This window comes from Microcaecilia unicolor, chromosome 12, assembly GCF_901765095.1.
Source record: "Microcaecilia unicolor chromosome 12, aMicUni1.1, whole genome shotgun sequence".
In the NCBI taxonomy this organism is placed as follows: Eukaryota; Metazoa; Chordata; class Amphibia; order Gymnophiona; family Siphonopidae; genus Microcaecilia; species Microcaecilia unicolor.
The window spans coordinates 66,834,760-66,853,889 of record NC_044042.1 but is presented as its reverse complement, the minus strand read 5'-3'; the positions used below and the strand labels follow the sequence as shown (position 1 = coordinate 66,853,889).

Genomic DNA, 19,130 nt, shown 5'->3' with positions numbered 1-19,130 from the left:
TGGTATTCCAAAATTTGATTGGATTGATCTTTCCTCGTGTTTTGTATGGTGTCCGTGTTTGTGGTGGTGGAGTTTTGTGCTCTTTCCAGTAGATTGTGAGGTTTAGCTTGGAGTTTGTCCATTTTGAGTTCTGAATTTTGAAGTCATTTTCTTGTGAGAATCTATAAGCTAGTAGGTCTATGGCATGGTCTTTGAGATGGGTGGTGGTCACTGATGGTCGCTGAAAGTTCCATAGTTTGAGGAATTCATTGCAATCTTTGGAGCTTTCTGTTTTCTGGTCATATAAGTGAAGGTTAATATCTCCTACTAATGTGGTATTGGGGCTAGTTATACATATGTTTGATATGAACTCCATGAAGCTGATTTGAGTTGTTTCCAGTTTCCTGGGGGTCTGTAGAATAGAATACAGCATAATTGGTTGAGTAGAGTTTGGTCCTTGATTCTAATTGAGGTGTTATGGATTCTGCTATAGCTTCTACCTTTAAAAAGGATCTATATAATAGTGCAGTACCGCCACCTCTTTTCTCTTTTCTGTCAAGTGTAAGATTTTTTTTTTGTTTTAATAATTTTTTGTTGACATTGGTCCAATTATAGTATCTTATGAAAATGTGACTTCCCAGAGGCAGGCATAGTGTAAATAGATGCTGCTTTCACACACTTCTGTGCTAGCGTTCCTCAGTTCCAACTTTGGCAAAATTTGCCGCAGATTCCTAGCTCCTATGCAGCTCTGCAAAGGCTCTTACTGTTGCCCTGAAGATACTGCCCCCCACCTCATTATTCCATTAGAGACCATGCAAATATAGCTCTTCACCTCACTCCTGCCTTGCAGCACTCTTCTGCTCTTGCAGTGAGATTCACACACATAGCTTTGACAATGCACCTCACTCTTGCCCTGCAGCTCTGTTATTCTAGTATTGAAGATCTGCTCTCCTCACAATGCTGGCATACACCACAGTCTTGCCCTTCAGCACTCTTGTTATTACAGAACAGGGTCCCTACACAGCTCTTAGTACTTGTTCCTGTGTTCCCTAGCCCTAGGCAATATTACCTTTCAGGTTATTTGAGCATGTACGTTCAATAAATTCTTTTATCATCCTTCCACACCCAAATTTCATAATGATTACAAAGATCTTTGCAGCCTCCCTGTTTTGAATATCCAATTTTTAAGAGAGCTGAGTTTAAACTATAATGCTCATGTCCTCCCTTTCTTTTATAGAGTCCAGTCGACCTGGTACCCACATGATCTCAGCAGATGATGCTGAATACCCTCGGGAATACAGGACCCTTGGAAACGGAACGCGCCGTTTTTCCAACGTGGGACTGGTCCACACTTCAGAGCGTCGGCACACCGTGATTGCTGCCCAGAGCCTGGAGGCACTCACTGGGCTTCAGAAGTCTGAGATGGAAAGAAAGCGGGATGCCTTCATGGATCACCTGAAGAATAAGTACCCACAGCATGCCCTAGCCATTCGAGGCCAACAGGAGAGGATAAGGGACCAGGTAAAGGGACATGTCCCTGATTAGAAGTAAATAGTACAAAAAGGAAGGCTTTATAAGTGTCCGCAAACTTGCTCTGGCAGGAACACTACAGATTGCTGCAAGTTTCAACAAATGTCAATAAACCAATTATGGTTTTAAAGGCCATAGATGAGGGGTGTTCAATGTTGGTCCTCAAGGTCTGCAACTCAGTTTGGTTTTCAGGATTTCACCAATGAATATGCATGAGATCTATTTGCATACAGTGGAGGCAGTACATACAAATAGATCTCATGCATATTCATTGGGGAAATCCTGAAAACCCGAGTGGTTTACGAACCTCAAGGATCAACATTGAGGACCCCTGCCATAGATAAAATGGTTATGCATGCAGAAAATTTTTCATCTGATGTAGGCTTTATTTTGTTTTGTTTGTATTTCATTTTGGTTGGTAACAGCATGCACTGTTTTACTGCACACTAATGAAATAGCAGGCACTTATGTAATGAAGCAATACAAAAATGCCCAGCTCCAACTGATGACCCATCCTTTGTTGGGTTAGGGAGTGGTTATATCTATACATTATTGAATCATTCTGTACAGAATTAGGGGAGGTAGAGACAAAAGGATGCCAATCCTGTATATAATAGAGGTTGTATATGATTAGAGAATGTTGATAAAAACCATACTCTATGTAGTACTGAAGGAGTAGAGGTTAGTATTGCATGGACAAACCTCTTTGTAAGGAAAAAATGGTCAGTGAGTTTAAATGAACGCCTTATAAAAGAGGTTGGTGAAATGGATGGACTAGTTGCTTAGAAGGGGAACAGGTTATGATATGTAAGGACTACCCAGCTTTTCTAAAGGAGATGGGGGATGTTTCCAGAATAGGAGATGATCTTCATTTTAAATCTGTCATTGTAAAGAGTCCTGATTTCCTTTGTATTCACACCCCACCATTGAATAACATTGTAGAGACACATGATCAAAGAATGAGCTGACCTGTGCCCTTCAAGCATTTTCTTATAAGCAAACATTTAGAGGCTTATGCATGCTAAAAATAGCATACTATGCATTAAGATCTTAAAGGACTACTGGAAGAGGCAGGTGAGACAGGAGACCACCTGGGTTTCAACACTGCCTCTTTAGTTAAAGAAATGGAACCCAGCTGTTGTACAGTAAATTCTATGCAGCCCAAAGGGTTTGCTCGTGGTAAGATCAGTGGGAGAAGGACAGGCCTACTTGCATCATTGGAAAAGGATGATCCCTCCCTTCAGCATCACTCTGCCCCTGCCCAGAGCGTCACAAAATCCTATAATATCCTTATTCTTACATGCATTTTTAAAGTTCCCTTAATACAGTGGGGGAAATAAGTATTTGATCCCTTGCTGATTTTGTAAGTTTGCCCACTGACAAAGACATGAGCAGCCCATAATTGAAGGGTAGGTTATTGGTAACAGTGAGAGATAGCACATCACAAATTAAATCCGGAAAATCACATTGTGGAAAGTATATGAATTTATTTGCATTCTGCAGAGGGAAATAAGTATTTGATCCCCCACCAACCAGTAAGAGATCTGGCCCCTACAGACCAGGTAGATGCTCCAAATCAACTCGTTACCTGCATGACAGACAGCTGTCGGCAATGGTCACCTGTATGAAAGACACCTGTCCACAGACTCAGTGAATCAGTCAGACTCTAACCTCTACAAAATGGCCAAGAGCAAGGAGCTGTCTAAGGATGTCAGGGACAAGATCATACACCTGCACAAGGCTGGAATGGGCTACAAAACCATCAGTAAGACGCTGGGCGAGAAGGAGACAACTGTTGGTGCCATAGTAAGAAAATGGAAGAAGTACAAAATGACTGTCAATCGACAAAGATCTGGGGCTCCACGCAAAATCTCACCTCGTGGGGTATCCTTGATCATGAGGAAGGTTAGAAATCAGCCTACAACTACAAGGGGGGAACTTGTCAATGATCTCAAGGCAGCTGGGACCACTGTCACCACGAAAACCATTGGTAACACATTACGACATAACGGATTGCAATCCTGCAGTGCCCGCAAGGTCCCCCTGCTCCGGAAGGCACATGTGACGGCCCGTCTGAAGTTTGCCAGTGAACACCTGGATGATGCCGAGAGTGATTGGGAGAAGGTGCTGTGGTCAGATGAGACAAAAATTGAGCTCTTTGGCATGAACTCAACTCGCCGTGTTTGGAGGAAGAGAAATGCTGCCTATGACCCAAAGAACACCGTCCCCACTGTCAAGCATGGAGGTGGAAATGTTATGTTTTGGGGGTGTTTCTCTGCTAAGGGCACAGGACTACTTCACCGCATCAATGGGAGAATGGATGGGGCCATGTACCGTACAATTCTGAGTGACAACCTCCTTCCCTCCGCCAGGGCCTTAAAAATGGGTCGTGGCTGGGTCTTCCAGCACGACAATGACCCAAAACATACAGCCAAGGCAACAAAGGAGTGGCTCAGGAAGAAGCACATTAGGGTCATGGAGTGGCCTAGCCAGTCACCAGACCTTAATCCCATTGAAAACTTATGGAGGGAGCTGAAGCTGCGAGTTGCCAAGCGACAGCCCAGCACTCTTAATGATTTAGAGATGATATGCAAAGAGGAGTGGACCAAAATTCCTCCTGACATGTGTGCAAACCTCATCATCAACTACAGAAGACGTCTGACCGCTGTGCTTGCCAACAAGGGTTTTGCCACCAAGTATTAGGTCTTGTTTGCCAGAGGGATCAAATACTTATTTCCCTCTGCAGAATGCAAATAAATTCATATACTTTCCACAATGTGATTTTCCGGATTTAATTTGTGATGTGCTATCTCTCACTGTTACCAATAACCTACCCTTCAATTATGGGCTGCTCATGTCTTTGTCAGTGGGCAAACTTACAAAATCAGCAAGGGATCAAATACTTATTTCCCCCACTGTATATTGACAGAAATATAGATGGGCAAATCGGATAGGCTGTTTGGTCTTATCTATGTAAGTGATGAAATTCTTGCTTACCTGTATATAAATGGGGGAGCATCATATACATGTACATGTTAAATATTAATTAACTTGCAGCTTTAAAAAAATTGAACGTTTTATTTCATAGGCCCAATATTCATAATTTATATTAGAACATTAGCATGAAATATATTCTTTTCAGAGTTAGTTAAACTTAATAATACCCAATTATTTAGCAACTCCTGGTTCTGAATAGGCGTTATATCAAGAATAAAGTAAACTTGAAACACTGTACTTCAGCTGACAAGCTGCGTTCCTATAAGTTGATAGTTATGATGGTTAGTGGTGTTATTACATCTTGAGTCACATGATGTAGTAAAATAGCGAGAAGTTAGAGCAGTAAAACTGAAATCATTTAAATGTATAAATTAATTACAGCCCATATCTGTCTGTGGTCCTTCACTGGCTAGGGTTTACAGAGGAGACCAGATTACATACTTCAGGGAGGCAATTATATAAGTTTGTGTTCACCTCTCTAAGATTTGGGGTTCTAAGTTGGAACTAACTTACCTGAGAAGTAGCTCCTTGCACTTCCACAAACTTACTGTCCAGACTAGGAGTTGTCTTGCACCACTAGAATGTACTGTGAGTTAAAGGCGTCAAATCAATATGGGGAGCCCGATATTCAAAACGATTTACCGCCTTGTTTACTAAGCCGCACAGCAATGCCGACATAGCCCATTCAAAGTCAATACGCTGTGTCAGCATTAGCGCATGCTAGCACAGCTTAGTAAACGGGGGGGGGGGGGGGGGGGGGGGGGGTTAAACAACCAAGAAAGGCTTCTGTGCATTTAAATCACCTGTCCAAGGCTAACTGGACATTTTCAGTGGCACATAATCAACTACTGCGGCTGAAAATGCCCAGTTAGTGCTCAAGCCAAAACTGGATATTTTGGGGGCATTTTTTCACTTTTTTAAGTTTCACATGTCACTTTTGTCTGCCATTAGTATCTTAGCTAGGTTTTTCAGCCATTTTCAAATTTCCATTGGTTTTTGCACTAGCCAATATAGGTTTTAGTTGGAGGACTAGGTTCCTAGTCAGAGTACAATACTTGAATTCAAAAAAAGTCATTTGATTTTATTGTGGCTATTCCAGATGTAATGCCCAGAAAAAAAGGCCCACATGACTTTAAAATTTGCACCCAGTGCAACAGGATCATATCCATTACAAATACCTATAACTGGTACCTACAGTGCCTAAGGCCTGACCATGATCCCTCACATTGTAAATTGTATTCAAAATAATGTCAGAGAGATCTTCAAGGTTGAGACAAATCGGGTAAAAGCATCTGTGGTGCTGAGAAGACAGTCAATCAACTTCACCAATGGAAGTATTAGTCTCCATGGATCCTGAAGTTGCATCAGATGCTGGGGATGCTTCAGCATCAAGAGTGCATCGTTCACCCTCAACATCAAGCATTGATAGGGGCCATCAAGATTGGTCATCATTTGAATCCCACCCAAAGAAGAGGAAGGATTCATCCTCAACTTCATCAATGCTGAAATATATGCCATGATGCCAAATATCAGGTGGAGGCTAGGTCACATTGACATCACATCTCATTGGAGCTCAGCAATGGTGACCTTGGTGCACCCAGGCTTTGAGGACTGCTCATCCTCCTCAGTATTGGAGGGGGGTACAGCAACTTCCAAGGACCCAAGAACTGGCTTCTGATACTCCCCAGGTGACTCTGGCGACCATTGATACTCTGACTGCACTTCCTATGCTTTTGTCAATGGCAGTCAAGAACAGCTCATGAGGAAGCTAAGGGAGCAGATAAGAATTCTTCTATGCTCAGTGTGATGCTGCAGCTTCAATACCATTAGTGTCAATGCATAGAAACAACAATAAGGGTGCCAGAGCACACTGCACAAGATGGAAAATCAGTATGGCAACCACAGAAAGCTTTATTGAAGCAAATCATGAAAGGAATCCTGATGCTGCTACATTTCAGCAAACTACCTGCATCAGGAGATAGATCCTGCAAAACATATATTTAAAATAGGTACTATAATATATTGTATACACATGAATAGACCTTTAGCAGCAGCTTGTAGTACTACACAGTACTGTGAGAGGTAGCAGCAGCCATTTTGGATTGGCGCCGCAGGGGGCAGGAGCAAGGGGGCTGCGCTGCTGCCCCCAACAACCACTGCTGGACCATCAGGGATAGAGGTAGGCCCAGGGGGGGCTACCTGGATGGTTGGAGGGGTTCTAGGGGGCCGCCTTTCTGTGGATTGGGGAGGGGGAGGGAAGGGTGTGAGGGGATTCAGGGAAACTTTAAAAACTTTTTTTTTTTTAATTATGTAGGTCCCAGCCTGATATTTAGCCGAGCTGCATAACTCTCATGCAGGCCCCAGATGAATATCGGCCAGGCCTGCATAAGTCCAATGCCTACCCATCCACATTTAGCCCCAATATTCAGTGCCGGTGCTCAGACATGGCACAGCATTAAATATTGGGGATACTTTAGCCGGTGACGGTCAGTGTTTTAAAAAAAAAAGCTGACTTCGCCGGTTGAATATTTGGGGGACTTGCTAATACATATTTCAAAAATATATTACACAAACATTAGTTAATTGCTTATTAAATTCAAATCTTGGCATGAAAACCACTTAACTGATGAGTTTTATACTGAAGAGCATATTAACACACATTAGTTGTGATGACTGCCAAAGGTCTCAGACAAAATAATAAATAATTGAAGTACAGTTTGGAAAATAAATAAAGCAGAGTTTTATGATTATTATAAACTATAAAACTGAATTGCATAGGATAGCCTTGAACTAGGGAGCATGTAGTTATTTTTTAAATGGTATCATTAGTTATAGCACATTAATAGGTGGTGATTGTTATTTTTTACTAAAAATTTTAAAAAATTATTTTTAATAGGTTATAACACACAAGTAAATATTTTCATGAGATAGAAAAGAATTGAGTGATCCCAAAGGAAGGATTGATTGACTGCAGACCGTTAGTTGATATTTGATTGAGGAATTATTGTCTAGGTGTACCAGCTCAGAGTGGTGTGCTGAACCTGACAATCTCAAATAAAACACAGTCAAAATACTATGAAAGGTAACTGGAATTTTTGGGGGTTATACAGACAGAACATACTGGTAATGAACACATACGTAAAGCGCATTTAACAATTTTCTTTATTCAAAAATGACACCAATATTTAAGGGCCCAATCTTCAGACTGTGGCTTGTAAGTCACCCACAGCCACGGGCTGAACTAACCCTGGATATTCAGTGACAGGGCAAGCACTGTTTCTGGCATTGAATATCCACATATGTGTGGCAGAAGTTAACCAGGCACCAGCCAATATTTGGACTCTTGCCTGGTTAACTCAACTGTCCTAACTTTATCTGCTTGCTTAGACAGTTAGCTGATAGTGAACAGTGCTACAGTCAAAACTAGGGATGGGGTTTTGACTGGTTCCATGAGAACACAATCAGTATCTGTACTGGACAACCTGCTGGTAGAATGGAGGCTATGGCTTTTTTTTTGTTGTTGTTGCATTCTTCTTCCCCTTTAGAACCTCCAATCAGTAGTCTATAACGATCATCCACCTAGGATGGCATCAGAACCTATTTGAAACACCACCAAATTGCCCACTGAGAGCATCGTGGTCAAGCTCTCAGCATCAGGAAATACTTGCCAAATAGCTCCTTCCCTGTTAGACATAAATATAATTGAACCTGTTTTACCAGAGGAAAGAAGGCAGAGATTTTACTCCAAGATGATTCTGTTCCATCCTAGACCTAAGGACCCTGAACAAGTTTCTAATAAGAGAAAAGTTCAAGATTTGTTTCTCAGGGCACCCTAATCTTTTTTTCTTAAGGAAGACTGATTATGTTTTCTGAGTTAAAGCATGCTTACAGCCACCTAGTCACAGGAAGTATCTCAAATTCATCATAGGGAAACACTAGTACCAGTATTGCATACTACCTTTTGGCCTCACATGAGCACTTAGGATATTTACAAAATGCCTTATGCAGACTGGAAGTACATGTGTTTCCTTATTTGGATGATTAGCTGGTGAACACCTTGGGAGGAAGCAGGATTATCAGGGTATACAACCATCTGGATGCTAGGGTTACTCAACTTTGTCAAAAACTATCCCATCTAAACCCATCACTACAACTGGAATTCAGTGGAACTCTGCTAAACATGATTCGGGCAAAGGCCTTTCTGCCACACCACAGCAAAGGTTCACTGTTTTAGTATCCATAGTGGTAGAAGTCCAAAGGACATCAGAATTGAACAGATTGAGAATGTTGGGCCACATGGCCTCCACAATACATTTAGTACTCCTGGAATGTTTCAAAGTGTGATTTGTGGAAGTTTGGGTTTCCCTTGGTTTCCTCCTGAAGAAGATTTGTGAAACTCAGAACTGAGTAGAGGGCGCGCAAATATGTGATATTTAAAAATAATTACCAGTAACGTTATTAGTGAACACCATGGGTGTGTGGATGGATCTGGACTGAGAAGTTCTTTGTACTGGTGATGGTCTGTGTTACATCGGACTCATTGGGGTCAAATTCATCTGTTACAAGATAAGTACAGTGATTTGCTTTGCTTTAGTGTGACTTTGAAAAAGAGGACCCTACTGTCAGCAATCGTTGTCTAGGGTAGAGGTAGAGGTTGGATATGGAGATTGTAGGGCATGCTTAGCAACTTTAATAGCGGTATGGTTGCTTTTTTTGTGATTGCTTTCTTGTGATTGTTTTTTTCTGTGATTGTATAAATTGACCAATTTAAATGTGGTTCCAGATTCTTGCTGATGTCTGGCCTCTGGCTTGTGCAGGAGGATTTCTTACCTGGGTCCTGATGTAATGAGTAACCCGGCTTGTAAAATGATAGTTTGTGGCTTGTGAATGCTGAGCTGATATGAAGTGGAAATCACCAGCATTGAGAGATCTCATTAGGGCAGTATGCACTCTTAATCACCAGAAGAAACTAAAGCAAACGAGAGGGCTCTTCACAGAGCTGCGTCATCGCTACTGCGGCGAACGGCGATTTTCTTAGGTTATGCTGGGGCATTGAACTGACTTCAAGCACATCTTATTGTGTATCATCTTGGCATTGAACTGACTTCAAGCACATCTTATTGTGTATCGTCTTGACCCCTGAAGCAGGCGCTGTCTAGCGCTGAAACACGCACCAATAAAGAACTTTTATTGTCCCAGTCTTGAAGGCCCAGTGTTTCTTTTTTTGTCTTGGACAATATAATTGACACCACTGGTGAGTGCGGATAGGATTGTTAAGTCTACACCTATGAAAGAACGTAAGTGGTGCAATTATGGTTCTTGACTCAGCCAGTCATTGATTGTTGTGTGAACTGAGCACCCCTTTTATTTGGTTCTGTAAAAGGTTGTGTGTGTGTGATGTTTGACAAAAATGATCTTTGATATTAGATGTGGTTAGTTTTATATTTGTAATGAGCTGTATGAACCTTGTTTTACATAATTTTTAGGTACTGTTATATTCCCCTTAATACTTAGTATATGTCTCAAAATGAGACAAGTTTAATAGACTTAAGCCACTCACAGAATGCGACATGTTGTATCTGTCACAAAACCCTTCTGGTCTCTGTTACCTGAGTGGAAACTTGCTATCATTTACCCTGGTGGATCCCAATCGTGGTCCTGGAGGCACCCCAGTCAGTCAGTCAGGTTTTCAGGATATCCATAATGAATATTCATGAGAGATCTGCATGCATTGGAGGCAGTGCATGCAAATATCTGTCATGGTTTAAATCCTACTTAGAACACGGGTCCTTTTTAAGGGTCACTGGCACAGTTCATATTCTGATTCATATCTTCTATACTGGGCCTTATTCTGTTTAATATTTTTCATGTACCACTGGCCCTTTTACTTCAGTCTTTGGGCTTTGGTTTCTTCATATGTCACAATTCTCATTCCTATCGATTCCCGTTCATCTGATTTCATGTCAGGACTCCCCTCTAAGTTAAATGTGATCACACAATGGCCTACTGATAGGCTGAAGCTTTAATCCATCAAATACTGATGCTATTCTTTTCTGTTTGATGCTCCTCCAACTCTCCCATCCCCTACTATCCATTTGTGTCCTGAGGGTTATCCTGGACAAACACCTAAAATTCAATAAACAGATCTCCAATATCATTCAAAAATCCTTCTTCACCGTAAGACAAATACATGTAGTCCATTCTCTTCTGCACCCTAAGTCCCTATGACTGCTGTAAATCACCCTAAATCATGTTTGTAGGGAGGGAGGTATCATGGGATAGGAGGGAAATCAGGTAGTGGTGGGTGACTTTTTTTTTTCTATACACCAGCCTCGTTAAATATAACTGCCTAGGAGCATTTGGGTGTGTATTTAGTAGCTCAAAATGCTCCTGGGGAGGAAAGATAATTCATCTTATGAGCTGAATATAAGTTATTTTATTCTTCTACTACTGGAGTTGATAACCTGCATTAAATTAAGGTGAAGTAAGATATTTTAGCGCAGCTTAGTAAGTACTCATAGCGCAATGAAACAAGAAATAACAGAATATAATTAAAGTAGTTTTGGTTGAGATTGGTGAAAGAATTGTGTAAAAAGAGAACATACAGCTCCTGCTCTGACTGTTCTTCACTCTAGGTCTAGGTAGTAGTATTTGTTTTTCACTTCATGAATGACACAATTATCCAGGGGTGAATTAGTGCCACTGAAACACTTGGACATGTTTTATTCTGAAATAGTCTCATGTTTCTGCTCAGGTAATAGAGTTGGTTTGTTGCTTTATCCACCCTTGCAGTTACCCACTATAGCTTTTGTGTGCTAGATTTCTACAATAGGCTAAGTGTATGTAACTACAAATTAGTGCTAATTTGAACCAATTTACTCTTAGTGATTATTGGTTGTTAGCACTAATTAGCACTAATAGTCCAGGTAGCTTACATGCATAACTGGCACTGTTCTATAAATTGTGCACACAATTTTACGCACTAAGCACCACTTGCTACTTTACACCTAGTGAAAGCGCAGGCAGAAGAAAAAATGGCTAAGGATGTAAAGAGATGTGACAAGACTTTTTTTTAGGTATATTGGGGAAAGGAGAAAAAATATGAATGGAATTGCAGGACTGAGAATAGCTATATGGAGAGTGAAGCGAGCATGCTAAACAAATACTTCGCTCTGGTTTTCACGGAAGAAAATCCTGGAGAAGGACCGTGATCAGTTTCCGAGGGAATATCTGGGAATGGAGTGGATATTGCGCCGTTCATGGAAGAAAGTGTTTTATAAACAGCTTGAAAATCTGAAAGTGAACAAAGCTCTGGGGCTGGATGGGATACATCCCAGGATACTGAGAGAGCTCAGAGAAGCCCTGGCGGGACCTCTTAAGGATTTATTTAATAGTTCCTTAGAGACGGGACAGGAAGCGCTGTGTGCGACTGGTAGCGCTGTAGAAATGATTTGTAGTAGTAGTAGTAGTAGTTCTGAAGGATTGGAGATCAGTTGACGTGGTCCCTCTTCACAAAAGTGAAGACAAGGAAGAACTGGAAAACTGCAGGCCGGTAAGCTTCACGTCAGTGGTAGGAAAAATAATGGAATCGCTGCTGAAGGAAAGGATAGTTGACTTTCTAGAAGCAAACCGGTTACAAGATCTAAGATAACATGGCTTTACCAAAGGAAAATCCTGCCAAATTAATCTTTGACTGGGTGACCAAAGAATTGGATGAAGGACGTGTGCTAGATTATATAATCTACCTGGATTTCAGAAAAGCCTTTTGATTATGGTCCCTCTCAGAAGACTTGTGAATAAGCTGAAAGGGCTGAACTTAGGACCCAAAGTGGTGAGCTGCATTGGAAACTGGTTGACTGACAGGCGGCGGAGGGTGGTGGTAAATGGAATCGGGTCTGAGGAAAGGAAGGTGAGTAGTGGAGTGCCTTAGGGGTCGGCGCTGTGGCTGATTGTTTAATATATTTGTGCGAGACATTGCTGAAGGGTTGGAAGGAAAAGTTTGCCTTTTTGTGGATGACACAAAGATAGCCAATAGAGTGGATACCCTAGAGGGAGTAGAAACCATGAGAAGGGATCTCCAAACGGTAGAAGAATGGTCAGGGGTCTGGCAGTTGAAATTTAATAAAACGAAATACTGGGAAATAAAAAAACAAAAATCCCCCGTACGACTTAAAGTTCACAGTTTGGGGCAGCTGGTCTAATGGGTCCGGAAGGACATAGTCTACATAAATTGGAATCATCTGGAGTGTCTCTGCTATGAATATTGTACAAGATAAGTAATGGGTTACATTGTATTAGCTTAGTGTTTTTGATTTTTTACATGATACTTTCTATGATTAGCAATTTTATATCATTGTGGTACTGCACATGATTTCCTATTTGGCATACAATTAACAGACAACTTTTGTGTGTGTGTGTGTATATGTATGTATGTGTGTGTATATGTATATATATATATATATATATATATATATATATATATATAGTGGGTTTCTGTTTGTGGCATATGATTAACAATTTTTTAAGTTTTAATATATACAAGGTATTAACATCTGCTGTCAGCAGACGGTTGACCTATATACATACGGTTGATTTCAAGGAACGAATGTGCAATGATGGTTCCTCCAGTTCATCCAAATGACCAGCTTTGGTTGTAATGGTTTGAAATGAGCACATATATTTATTTCACTTTAATTTTTGACAATTGAGATATAGTTAGCTTGTACTGTTGTATTTAGTTGAAATTAAATGCCAAGGAGTGTAGAGTGATTCACTTGGGGTGCATAAATGCAAAAGAGACATACTGGATAGGAGGGGAGAGATTGATAAGCTTGGTTCGGGGGAGGGACCTTGGTGTCTGAAGATCTCAAGATGATGAAACAATGCGACATGGCGGTGGCCGCAGCCAGAAGGATGGTAGGCTGCTTAGAGAGGTGTATAACCAGCAGAAGAAAAGAGGTGTTGATGCTCCTGTACAAGTCATTGGTGAGACCCCATTTGGAGTATTGTGTTCAGTTTTGGAGGCCTTATCTTGCTAAGGATGTTAAAAGATTTGAAGCACTTCAGAGAAGAGCAACAAAAATGGTAGGGGGTTACGTAGCAAGACATACATGGTGAGGCTTGCTGACCTAAACATGCAGACCCTGGAGGAAAGGAGAAACAGGGGTGATATGATACAGATGTTCAAATGTTTGAATAATATTAATTTGCAAATAAACCTTTTCCAGAGATGGGAAGGTGGTAGAACTAGAGGGCATGAATTGAAGTTGAAAGGGGGCTGACTCAGGAATAATGTCAGGAAGTATTTTTTTTCACTGAGAGTGTGGTAGATACCTGGAATGCCCTCCCATGGGAGGTGGTAGAGATGAAAATTGTAACGGAATTCAAAAATGTATGGGACAAACACAAAAGAATCCTGTTTAGAAGGATCAGATCCAAAGAATCTTAGGAGAGATTAGGTAGGAAAGTCAATGCTGGGCATAATATTTGTTAAAGGTTACATTCTAACAATGATGTGGAGAATGATATATGTTAAAATATTAAGAGTGTATAACTGTTATGATAATAAGCAGAATTCGATACTTTATGAATACTACTACTACTACTACAAATCATTTCTATAGCCCTGCCAGTCATACGCAGCACTTCACAATTAATAATCTATTCTTAGTAATTAAGGCTTTATTAATAATAGACAAGCAGATGTATAAATTAAAGATGGTTTCCAGAAAATTTCTGTTGAGTGGGATTTCTCTTATTTTCAGTCCTCTTGCATAATGGTATTGGACTGAATTGAATTTAACTTTCTCAGATATCCAGTGCATCCTCTTCCTCATACTTCAGAATCAAATAGCAGAAAGGGCAGCCTGAGCACTAATGTTGATAGTACCCCCAGCTGTTTCCCATGGGAATGACAATGACAGCATCTCCTGTCCCCCTGCTCCCAGATGTAAGGGCCTTCTTGCAATCTTGTTTGCTACCTTATTGTTTTACCTTCTTCTTTTTCTTTTTACTATATATTTTTTTCTCTGCTGGATTATAGAGTTGCTTTCTACATAATGATTTTAATTGTACACTGCCTTGATGTGTTAAATGAAAGGCAGTATAGTACATTCCAACTAAACATAAACACTTTTTTTTTTTTTTCCAAACACAGTAGATATGGCCTGGAAAGGTTAGGAGCAGCAATGACAAGGCAGAAAAGGTTGCAGGCTATTTGAGATGAACACTTGCTACATAGTAATGGCAGGCATGAAATGGCATGGGGTGAGGTAAGAATTTTCTGTTCTGGTGTGTGGGCATTCTGTATCTCCTTATTCCATGATGTCAGAGTACCCTTGAGGCTCCCAACAGCACCCCTTGTCTCGGGCAATTGTCTAGTTCTAAATTTGATGCTGCATTTCAGGTCAAAAAACATAATATTAAGAGTCACTGTTAGTTTGTGTCCTGATTCCCTTCTTATGTCTAAGGAGTGGTTCCAGCCAATGACAACAATGAAAGAGGGTTTCAGGATGCACATCATTTAGGTTTGTCAAAGGAGCCACCTGCTGTGCTGAGATCCCAAGCAAATGCCCTTCTTGTTCTCTCTACAACTAGCCCTGCTCAGTATGATGCAGATTGTAGATAAAAACCAGTGCAATGAACATGATCAACCCCCACAGGAGTGAATCAGATATTTAGAGAGTGCAATTTCCAAATGGTGCATCTAGTTAACAAATGTATGGAAGGGAACGCCAAGGTAGATTCACACAGGAAATCTGTGACCATGAATAACATTGTGACACCTAAACAAGTAATTCAGAAATGTGACCAATCCCCTAAATGCTGAATCTCAATTCCATGTTGTCTTCAGAAAAACAAAACAGGAAAATTTCCTTTTTGTGGTTGAATGCTGCAGCAGCTTCTGTCTGATTACACTGGTAAACTGCATTTTTGTTACAAAGAATGTGAATGGTCTTCTTAGCTAAGTCATGGGTGCTGAATTCGAAAATGAAATCAGTTTTTGCCTATCGGGCTCAGTTTTCTTGTGACACGCTACCCTTTTTATAAAAATCCTTGACAACGCTGCATTTTGCTACCCTGCTGTGAGGGGCCGCCGAGATGGGGGGCGGGGGGACAAAATCCCCAAGGCCTGGGCCTTCAAGGGGGGCCCGGTGCCAGTCCCACCCACCCTCTGACCGTCTGCCACCGGGCCGGCCCCCTGTATTTAAATCACCGCGCGGTGCGACTCTCCCTCTCACCTCCCTGTGAAGCGGAACTCCTCCCTTCGGGTCTCCTTCCCTCCCTGTATCCCGCCCTCGGGGGAGCAGCAGCAGCAGCGGCGACCTCGGAGGGGGGAGGGGAGCAGTGACCTCGGGGGGCGGGGCTGCGGCGGAGGCGAGGCGTCCCGGGCCCAGCCAAGTTTCTCGGCGGCCCTGCTGCTGTGGATTAATTTAATTCAGCAGTTGTAATTGTTGGAAAAACAATTGAAATATACCGTATTTTTCGGACTATAAGATGCACCTGACCATAAGACGCACCTAGGTTTTAGTGGAGGGAAATAGGAAAAAAAATTTGCTTTTTCCCTCCTCTAAAACGTAGGTGCTCCGGTGCGTCTTGTCCGAATCCCTCCCTCCAAGTTCGGGATCGCCCTCAGGGTTATCTCCGAAGGTAGAGATTTGGGTGGCCGGCTGGCAGGCCGCCTGCCCGCCCTCCTTCCCTCCCTCCGAGTTCAGGATCGCCCTCCCCCCGGCCCTGTCACCACTTCTCCCTACTCACGCGATCTTCCCTGGTGGTCTAGTGACGTCGGGGCAGGAAAGAGCCCCCTCTTTCCTGCCCTGCGCGCTGCTCTCCATCCTCCTGTATGCATTGCTGCCTGACGGTCTCGGCAAGATTCAAAATGGCCGCCAAGAATTGAAGTCTCGGCGGCCACTTTGAATCTCGCCGAGACCGTCAGGCTGCATACAGGAGGATGGAGAGCAGCACGCTGGGCAGGAAAGAGGGGGCTCTTTCCTGCCCCGACGTCACTAGACCACCAGGGAAGATCACGTGAGTAGGGAGAAGTGGTGACAGGGCCGGGGAGAGTGCGATCCCGAACTCGGAGGGAGGGCGGGCTGCCAGCCGCCAGCCAGCCGGCCGGCCAGCCAAATCTCTACCTTCGGACTATAAGACGCACCCCCCATTTTCCTCCCAAATTTGGGGGGAAAAAAGTGCGTCTTATAGTCCGAAAAATACGGTACTAGGAATTACAATACAAAACCCTTAGTTTAGAAAGCCACCACCAGGAAATAAGGGAGGTTTGACAACATTGCCCATGATTCATGCTCGAACATGTTCAAACACGTTCTGTTGCGTCAGTTGCCACCTGTATCTCAGCATTGAGAGTTCAGTCAACAATTGCTGTTGGAAGTGACTGCTTGTAGTTCTACATTTGTGAAGGTTTGTGTTTTGTGTCATTTCAGAAGAAATGCCTCGTACCTGTGCAAATAGCCCAAATTCTTTTTGTTATATCTGTGGAGAGTTTACTCTGAAATCGCAAAAACGAAAACTTAATCCTCTTGTAAAAAAGTGCTACGAACTATATTTCGGGTGTAAGGTTGGTGAACAGGACCGCAAATGGGCTCCCCACATTTGCTGTTTGATGTGTATTACACTCCTGACAGGCTGGTTAAAAGGAAGACGTCGCATGCCCTTTGCTGTTCCCATGATTTAGAGGGAACCAATGGATCACACAACAGACTGTTATTTCTGTCTGACAAAAATAGCAGGAATCACCTCGAAAACGAGGAAAACTGTGCAATATCCTAACTTACCATCTGCTAGAAGACCTGTATGTCACAGTGAAGAATTGCCAGTACCTCCTGAGAATTTGATAGTGAGTGAAGATGAATACAGTGACGAACATGCAGAACACAGAGAAGGGGATATGCATACCGACCCATCATTTCAGGACCTCTGTGAATCAAATGTGCCCCACTTTTTGACACAAGGGGATCTCAACGATCTTGTTCGTGATTTAAATTTGTCGAAGCAACAGGCTGAGCTTTTAGGTTCGAGATTAAAAGGATGGAATCTTCTTTCTTGCGATACGAAAGTGAGTGTTTTTCGTGACCGACATGCTATTTTTTTTGAATATTTCTCCAAGGAAGGTGACATGGTCTTTTGTAATTATCTTTTACTGGTCTTTTACTCTTATGTTGCTTATATCTTTGATTTCTTTGTGAACTGACACAGTGTTTTTGGAACTCTTGTAGCAGAAGCGTGTCATTTTGCCAGATACATGTAATAGCTACATACGCCGACACAAGCATTTACAAAAACCATTATCACATGAAAACTGAGGCTGATACAGAAATTCTGAAATGAGATCTGGATTCAGGGAAGAATTATCTTCCAGAAAATGTATGTTTTGTGCTTGTTACAGAAAAAAAGGTTTTTTTTTGTAGACCAGTGATTGGGCAAGTTGGCCTCAATGCAATCAGCTTGCCTTCAAGACATAAAATTGTGTTTTTCAATGAGTCATTTTGCATTTCCTTAAAGGTTTCACTTCTTTTCTTACTTCATATCTGTGCATACAAACTTAGGCTGAAGGTATATTATGGACCTGTGTGTGCTGCTGAATGTCTGTCTTTATAAAAATCTAACATACAGTAGCCAAAATCATTTACATCTTCCATCTTTTTTTTATCATTGATGCCAATTAAGAGTGGGAGACCACTTGGCCTCTGTTGCCAGATTTGGGGTGAGTAGTGAATCTCACTGGCATTTGTCAAAATGTATTGATTTTGACAGGTGCAATGCCCACTTCCAGGTTTTCAGCCAATTAGAAGCGAGGATGCACCATCCTACTCCTGCCCCCTTTTATTACATCACCACCCAAGCCATGCCTACTCCCCATTCCCTTGGATGATGTTACCGGATATGACAACCCTGCCCAAGCCCCACCCCTTTTGCATAGCCATGCCTCGTGCCACCTAATTTGCATAGCCCTACCCTTCAGACCCCACTCCTTTGATGTCATAGGAAGTGACATCACAGCCACATCCCTTTTTTGAGATGGTGGCCACTACTGTATCACATCACTTCCTGTTTCCACTACGAGCTGCCATCTTGGTTGGGGTCATGTGATGGGAAGTGATGTCAAAAAACCCCGACACTGCCCACTACAGTTTCAGCGGAATTTAGTTGTGCATGCACACATTAACATTTTTTTCTCATAGGAAAGAAAAATAGGCATTTGTGTGTGCTTTTTTTTTTTCAAAAAAGGACACAGAAAAATGTGTCTATTTTTATTTTAAGTTGAATCATCTGCTTTTAAGAATGACAGGGAGGACTAGCCTGTAGTACAAAGCTTCCCTTTTTCAAGAGAGATAGCAACAGCTCTGTAGGTAAAAAAATAAAAAAATTAACTAGGGCGAAGCAACGGTCCTGCTTTTTTTGTTCAGCAAAGCAAACTATGTCTGTGAGATCAGGGTCTGTAGCCTGCTGTTTGCTTTGTTCCCAGCAAGCAGGCTGTTCTCTGTCTTTGTGAGATCAGTCTGTTACTGTCCCCATGATCCTCTCCCCTGCCCTAAGGTAGATGTACTTTTTTTTCAAGAGAGATCCTAACAAAGTCAATTTTGCTTTCAGACCCGTTCACATTGGCA

General features: G+C 42.0%; 1 protein-coding gene across 1 annotated transcript in view; it reads left to right on the top strand.

Moving 5' to 3' along the window:
* Positions 1 to 1,239: 1,239 nt before the first annotated feature.
* The window catches only part of SRCIN1 (SRC kinase signaling inhibitor 1), a 299,672-nt gene continuing 281,781 nt past the window's right edge, over positions 1,240 to 19,130 (top strand). The window contains exon 1 of the mRNA XM_030221850.1: positions 1,240 to 1,500. Coding sequence (XP_030077710.1) covers positions 1,240 to 1,500 — 261 coding nt within the window. The remainder of the gene's footprint in view (positions 1,501 to 19,130) is intronic.